This window comes from Oryza glaberrima, chromosome 12, assembly GCF_000147395.1.
Source record: "Oryza glaberrima chromosome 12, OglaRS2, whole genome shotgun sequence".
Lineage (NCBI taxonomy): Eukaryota > Viridiplantae > Streptophyta > Magnoliopsida > Poales > Poaceae > Oryza > Oryza glaberrima.
The window spans coordinates 8161171-8168847 of record NC_068337.1 but is presented as its reverse complement, the minus strand read 5'-3'; the positions used below and the strand labels follow the sequence as shown (position 1 = coordinate 8168847).

Genomic DNA, 7677 nt, shown 5'->3' with positions numbered 1-7677 from the left:
GTGGACGCACCAAGGCAACACGCTGCGATGCGGTGGCTGTCGGGCTAGCGTAGCGTGCTCGCCTTGGTGCCAACGCGTGATCCTAGCCTTGCAGCCCAGCATGTCGCACTGCCACTGCCCGGTCACACCTCGCTGCCGGTGCCCAACCGAACTGCCGCACATGGCAGGCGGTGCCATCGTGGGGTGGGGAAAGAAAAGGGAAGAGGAAGAAAGGTAAGAAAAAAAGAAAGGAAAATCTTCTGATTTTGCATAAAGGCCTTTGTATTTCTGGAAAACTAAGAGCATGTTACTGTAAATTCATATTCCTACAGTATACTCTGGCAAAGATCATGTTTTTAAGGTGTCTTATAGCAAATTTTGCCTTAATTATTTGTAATGCATTTATTACCTTTAATTAATATTTTAAGTGATAAAATATAGAATTGCATAGAATACATTAGAATTATTTGTGGGAATTATGTGTACCATTATATTGTAGCATTTGTGCATTTTACCTTAATATAATTTGCGCATACTTTTAATAACGGAAGATGACTGGCACCGTGAACTAGAAGTTCGCCGAATCTAGAATATCTCTGACATATGCAACAAAAGTCAAAATTATGCTGGAGCAAGAAAGCTCTGAGCTACCGTTAAGTCAAATACGCTCTGTTTATTGACTTGATGAGATTGATCAAGTATTTCAATCTCTCCTTAGTATCTAGATGTTACTCTAATGAATGAGTACGCCAGATAAATGAGTTCATTGACATTCTTTTGATCGCACGGAAGATGCAGTTTTGTTCAGGATAGTATTCACTAGAAGAGCATTATCTTTCCAAACCACCTAGTACAGTTGATAATGAAATCAACATGAGCAGTTATCCTGTTGCATTTTCCTCAACGAAAGAAGAGGAAAAATGAGTAGTAGAACATAAGTTAAGGTGAACAATTTAGTGAATATGGAAATAAAAGAATGATCCTAATAGCACACCCATCATGAATTGAGCGGGAGAGAACTCCTAAAACATGTTACATCTTCCAAAACATGGGAATCACATACAGGAAATTTAACTCCAGTTTGCAGGTTTAAGGCTTCCTTTGCATCATGCCTCTAATGTTTAAATGGTCCACTAAAAGCAGCCAAAAAGAGACTTTGATCTTTATTGTACATTTGCTCTTCCAAATCACTGTTAGAGAAGGAGATGGATGTATCGGTGCAAAGAAAAGAGAATTCACCTTCTTGGATTGATACAGATTTGTGCCCCAAATATAAGTCCATGTATCTTCTAGAGTACTCACTTGTATGGTGGCCATTAGTTCATTGAGTTCTTGCAGTTCTCGTAGAGCTTGTGTGGAGATAGGGAAGTGAAAGTTTGAGGTTATGTCTTGATGTTGCATGAAGGATTCGAATGAGATGTCCTCTTTTTGTGCATATGAGAAAAGGTTGGAAATTCTATGCCTAGAGTGGAGGTATACCATAGGTCCTTGTAGAACAAAGCCGTCTTTCCACCAAAATGAGCATTTCTGAAATGGAAGAACTATAAATTTCTAAAATAATAGATAGGAATACCACGTATAAAGCCATTGCGACCCCCCCCCCCCCTAAAATGAGTACTCCCCCAACCCGGAGCTACATTCCCATATTCTGAATTCAAGAGTTTCAATAAATTACCTACGCGAGTTCGTCTTGGTCAAGGTCTAGAACTATCTTCAACGGTTTGTGTAGCCATAATTTCCACTAATCCGTTGTGCTTGAGGAGGCATGTCAGAGGTTACATAGTATTTATTCCAGATCAGTTGCACCCATAGTAGACTCCTCTTGTTTAAAAACTTATCGAAATGTTTCATCAATGGGCACATGTTCCGAGTCTCCAAATTGATAATTAGACCTCCCTTATTCTTAGGTTTGCATTATTTGTCCCATGCAACAAGGGAATGTGTCTTACTTTGATTCGTATTGATATCACAAAACATTAACAAATCTCTGTGGAAGTTCAAGGCAGCCCTCAAAGTTAAGATTTTTTACTTTGGTAATTACACCAGGGTGTAGCGTAAACGAAGGACAACTTAGCGGAACGTAATTTGCAAGGATGCAGGAAAAAGCTGGTTTTATCATATAAATCAGACAACTAAGAATATCTTTTTTCAATATAGTTTTGCTCATGTTGTATCGCCGATTAAACATGTAGCTTCAGATCTTGTAACTGCATACTGTGTAACACTTGTTCGATGGTTGGATATGGGGAGAGTTAATAATGATTTTAATCCTTTAGTCCTCTTGGGGACGGTTGCTACTACCAGTTGGTCTTTATGGCTAAGCAGGAACAATGTGATTTTTTTAAAGAAGAAAGTCTCCTCTCCTTTGCAGGTTATTTATTTAGTTGTGATTAGCTGGCTCCATTTACGGTCTATTCTCCAAAAGCTGAGTTAATAGGATTTGGTTGTTGTGGCTAATTATTAACATTTGGACCAAGTGATCAGGGAGTTTTGATTATAAAAAGTAATCTAGTCTAAAAAGTGATAGTCATTAGCGTATATGTTTTGTTTATAAAATATTACGCAGGCTGTGTGCAACCTTGCTACGCCAGGACTGATTTCAGGATGGTTGTATTATCTTGAAATAAGACGATTTCATTAAAAGCTTCCTTTAACGAAAAAAAGGCTAACCATGATACAAATAGGAGTGGTCAACTTGGATTTTGTGTTTGGAAACAAGAATAACTAACCCATTATTATCTAGACCAATAAATTAATAATTTCCATGCCTTCGATTGATTTTTACTTGATCCGAAAAAGGCACAAAATTATATGGCATGCAGATCATTTTATAGTAGACTGGGAAACCTACAAGAGATCTGATCAATGATAAAATTTGCCACTTGTAATGTCAACTCATCTTTATAATTGCACTCTAGAGATTGGTACAATTGGCAAGGTGGTGGTGGACTTCGATAGTCTGATCCCTAGAACTCGAGGCCCTTAGAGTTCACATACTCAAGATGGAGGAAGAGTCAAGGATTGAGGTGTTGAACCATCTATTGGAGACCATGGCGCTACGACGGTGGTGTAACTGGAGGTGGGGCTATGAAAATCATCGGGCGGTGGGGAATCAGTGACCATGCACTGCAGGAGGATTGGAGTAATGGAGGAAGAAGAATGATGGTTATTTTATTCTTAATTTTTTTTTACTAGAAAAATATACATGCATGCATGCTACGTCAGTGCAAAACCACCTCAAACCATTCTTGGGCTGTTTTCTATCTGGGTTGGATACTTGATAAGTGTTTCTAACCCATTTTTGGAGTTGAATAATGAAATCTATACTTTAGCAACACTAGAGGGTGAAAAGTAGACCTTTTCCTGTATAAAATCTACATATATGTGAAGTTTTGAGTACTAGGGGTTAATCTTTCTTAAACGCGGGGACAATGTTTTATATATTGTAGCTCCATCATATTAAATTGCTATTTTTGCTACCCACTACCACACTCACCTAGGGTGTCACTTTACTACCTCTATCCACACTCGACTTGAGAATAAAGCAATCTAGACCTTACATTTGCATCTAATGGCTGAAATTATTTGAATGACATTGGAACAATTATGCGTCAATTGACATAATGAAAATGAAGTTGTATCCAATTTCCGTCATCTAAGTGAGGCCTCACACTACATCAATCTGCTGAGACTATATATGTACCAAATGGTTACAATTGTTAACTGATCTCATATTATGAAACTGATACCCTCTCATCAAGCCACTTAATGATGTCCAAAAATACAATGTCAATGTTGCTTGCGGGCTCACCAGATGTCAGGGCGTGACACATCCCTGGGTACAGTTTCAGTGTTTTGTCCTTGCTCTGAGCTGATGTATACAGTTCTTCACTTACTGATGGATCTGTGACGGCATCATCACCACCATGGACAATGATGAATGGTAGTGTAACCTGCATACGTTGTTGTATATTGTAGATATTTTATTGAAAAGTACTTTTGACACTTGAAAGTACGGACTTATATGTTAGGCATACTCATGTCAAATAAACACACTCAAAACAATATTTTTACAGACCTGACAAAGCTATTTTCACAAACTCATGTCCTACTAAAAGAATTTTGCTCATGGTGATTGGTGACTTTCAAGCGGTATCAACAATCTACTATACGCAAACCAGACCAAATTGTAACTCATCCAGGACGTGTACATGTAGGAATATAATTGAATTTAGTTAATGGGATGGTTCCTAGGTATTCTGATTAATCAACATGAACCAATATATTGTAGAACCACACCGTACCTTGTCAAGAGTGCTTTCAATATCCAAGCTTGCCATAAAAAGTTCATAACCAGTCTTTAACCTAGGCCTTCCTTTATAGCAATATGGATTGTTTCTTACCTGAAAGACATAACAAAATTACTGAAAACACAAAAAATAAATATGCATACAGTTCAGGTGATTCCTTATCATAGAGAAAAGGTGTCTCCATTATGTTCCATCTTTCATTAGTTGAATACACCTTTCATGTATTTTTCCTATACCTCTTGACGCCACTCCTCGCTTTTAATTGCCTTATCAATGACATCTTCAGTAGGAATAATTTTCCATGTAGGTATCACGTTGCTAAGCTTGCTTAGGATTGTTATCACAATGGGACGAGGCTTCATATCTTCTACAATCTGAATCGAAGTTAACATCAACAATTATATTACATAATGATCAACTTAATATCGTGTACTAATACATATTTCCAACAGTCAATTCTTGGGAACATATCAAGCTGTGAAATATATCTTCAAAATATGAATAATTAAAAGAAATCTTTAGCATTTAACCTTGCACATGGGGGCAACCAAAATAGCCCCATCCCAATTTGTAGGTTCCTTCCTATGTAGCATCAGCACAATAGCGCCTCCCATTGACTCACCAAGAAGGAACTTCTTTTTTCCTTTGCACTCTCCTCTTTCTAGAATAAGGTGTACACATAGAAATATTTACAATAGAAATCTTTGTAAACATCCACCAATCACATATACTAATATAGACAACAATTTCTATAAAGGTCATATGCAAGTGTTTACGCTTCACAAATGCACAATTAAGGGACCATCTTCATTATTGCAATATGCCAATGGCCTCAAGAAGTAAAAATATGGAAACATGGAGTACATTTTACAACTACTAAAAGTAGGAACAAATAAATGTTAGGGTTTTTTTCTGCTAAAGGGCAATTGTAATTGTTAGATAATTCTAAAGATATATCATAAAAAACAATCTTACATGGGAGCATCGTTCTAGAAAAGGAGGCAAAAAATCATAGAGGATAATAATGGAATTGCTTATAGTTTTTGGTGACTCATATATATTTGAACCAAATATATTATGTGCACGTGGTTAAAGCATGTGGTTACAAAAAAAAACAAAATATGGTGATACCAAGTAAAATTTTATTCAATATATATACTATTTGGCAGTGACAACTGACAAGTAATTTGAGATAAAATTTTGTTGCTAATTTATATATATATGTTTACATTTTTTTTGAAACAACATATGTCTAAATTTAATTAAATCCACTTTTATAAATACATTAATTAAAATATACATGAGCATTGTAGCATGGTTGATTTCCTTTCTCAAAATACATATTTTGAGTGACCAAGCATTTGAGAAATCAAATACTCTCTCCATTTTTTATTATAAGTCGTTTTGACTTTTTTCTTAATCAAACTTTGTTAAGTTTGACCAAGTTTATAAAGAAATATATCAACCTTTCCAACATAAACATATTCAAAATATATTAAATGTTAGTTCTGATGAAACTAATTTGGTATTGTAGATATTACTACAATTTCCTACAAATTTGGACAAAGTTAAATAAATTTGACTAAGAAAACAAATAAAAACGACACAATATGATATGGATGGAGTACTTATTGTTCTCTTGTAATTCTGCAATTTACATGAACAAAGAACCATATCATTTTTTTGCGCACACAAATTGTAATAGATCATTTTTATGCCTTACAGGATGACCGCAGAGTGATAGAGACTAAACAATGATGCACTCAAGGACTAATTAATTTTTTTTACAATGATACACTCAAGGACTAATTAATTTTTTTTTACAATGACACAATGTGCAATTGTGAAGTCATTTAAAAATTTTAAAATTCAAAAACAATTTCAACCTTGGACACCATCACCATATAAGTGAGAGAACCACGAAAATGATTCCGCATCTAAGCCGAGGTTGACAAAAAGTGCAAGGTTTTGATAGCTTATGGTTAAATAGTGCATTGTTTTTAAGTTTAGTTATGTCTAGTTTTACAAACTTTATGAAACTTCATCAGGATAGCAAAATTATTTGTTTCCTAAATCAAATAATGAGCTAGCTAGCTAGTTGATTAAATTATGCTGAACATACCACAAACACTTGCAAAGTAGTTCGAGCAATCAACAACAACATCATCAAAACTATTGATATAGCCTTGAAGTCCTTCGGACTTCCCATGGCCCTCATAGTCCAATCCGTGCACTGTAAATCCAGCCTTTGCCAACCGAACACCTGTTCCTGAGAGTAGCAAATCATCAACATATTGCCATTAAAATGGTGTTTTCAAGTAGCTAAAAGAAACTGAATGCTAAACAAGTACGACATGGTGTTATTATTTTTCAACATGACATATAGGCATACTCTTGTGGATTGTTTATTTAAAGTTGTTTAACAACATTGTGTGATTTACCTCTCATTGAAATGCTGCATTCCATGGCATATCCTAAACATTGAAAGATATGAAATTGTAATTAAATTAGATGGTGTAAGGAAACAAATTGCCTATATGTTGGAATAATTGTATTTGAAGTTCAAATGTATAAGAGTATCAATAGATAATGTTACCATGGCATAGGAAGATTAGAGCTTTCGGTTCATGGTCTAAAGGACTCCATTGGCATGCAAAGAGCTTCATCCCTCGTTTATTTGTAACATGTTCCTACAACCAACATAAAATTTGAATCTCACATCCCTTGATAAAAACAAAATAAAATGGTGATGGTGTTTTTCAAAATTCTCTTATTCAGCATAATACAAGATCGATATCAATTGTAACACACAAGATGTATCACAAGAAAAAAATGGCAACTGGAAACGAACTAACCTCATGATATTTGAAACCATCATCTGCCATTTTCTCTCAATGGAAGACCATGGGAACATATGTAGTTTTATGCAACTCAGATTAGGAAATGGCCAAGGACCAATATTTTTTTAATAGAACAATCGAAGATCATTAGTTACTGAATAAAAAGGATAGTTTTTCAATATAATGAGAAGTCATCTTTGCGTGGTGTTCCTTTTGTGCATGTGCAAGATCTTGAATGTGTGGTTGAGGATGAAATTAACCTAAGTTTAGTTTACATTACCTTCCATAGTAAGGTCATACTAAATTTGGAGCATTGGCCATATACATTTTTTTACAAGAAAGCATTGGCCATATTGAAGGCATGTCATACAATCACTAGCATTTTCGCAAGAATTTATAGTTGGAATTCTAAGTAACAACAGAGGAAGTTGATGGTTGCATCCCAAATGGAACATCAAAGAAACAATGCAAGTTGTATGCATAATTACCGTTAACTAATTTTGTATCAAATTCTAAATTAATAGAAAATATAGTGGCAGATCCAGTAT

At 35.2% G+C, this 7677-nt stretch overlaps 1 protein-coding gene across 2 annotated transcripts; it reads right to left on the bottom strand.

Moving 5' to 3' along the window:
• Positions 1-3407: 3407 nt before the first annotated feature.
• Positions 3408-7290, bottom strand: LOC127757777 (caffeoylshikimate esterase-like). Of its 2 annotated transcripts, none has more exons than XM_052283353.1 (8): positions 7145-7290; positions 6886-6979; positions 6731-6763; positions 6412-6552; positions 4820-4950; positions 4526-4663; positions 4284-4382; positions 3408-3932 (listed from the first exon to the last, which is right to left on the bottom strand). In XM_052283353.1, exons 1-8 carry the CDS (start codon positions 7172-7174, stop codon positions 3714-3716), a joined length of 885 nt encoding a protein of 294 aa, XP_052139313.1. In that variant the 5' UTR covers positions 7175-7290; the 3' UTR covers positions 3408-3713. The 2 variants fall into 2 exon arrangements, with proteins under 2 accessions (XP_052139313.1, XP_052139312.1); XM_052283352.1 differs by having other exon boundaries at positions 3409-3932; positions 6412-6558.
• Positions 7291-7677: the final 387 nt, after the last annotated feature.

Coding starts and splice junctions, on each gene's coding strand:
- LOC127757777 (XM_052283352.1), bottom strand. CDS start 7,174: ATGGCAGATGATGGTTTCAAATATCATGAG. Junction 6,764..6,885: donor TCTAATCTTCCTATGCCATG/GTAACATTATCT, acceptor TTCAATGTTTAG/GATATGCCATGGAATGCAGC. Junction 6,559..6,730: donor ATGCAGCATTTCAATGAGAG/GTAAATCACACA, acceptor TGCTACTCTCAG/GAACAGGTGTTCGGTTGGCA.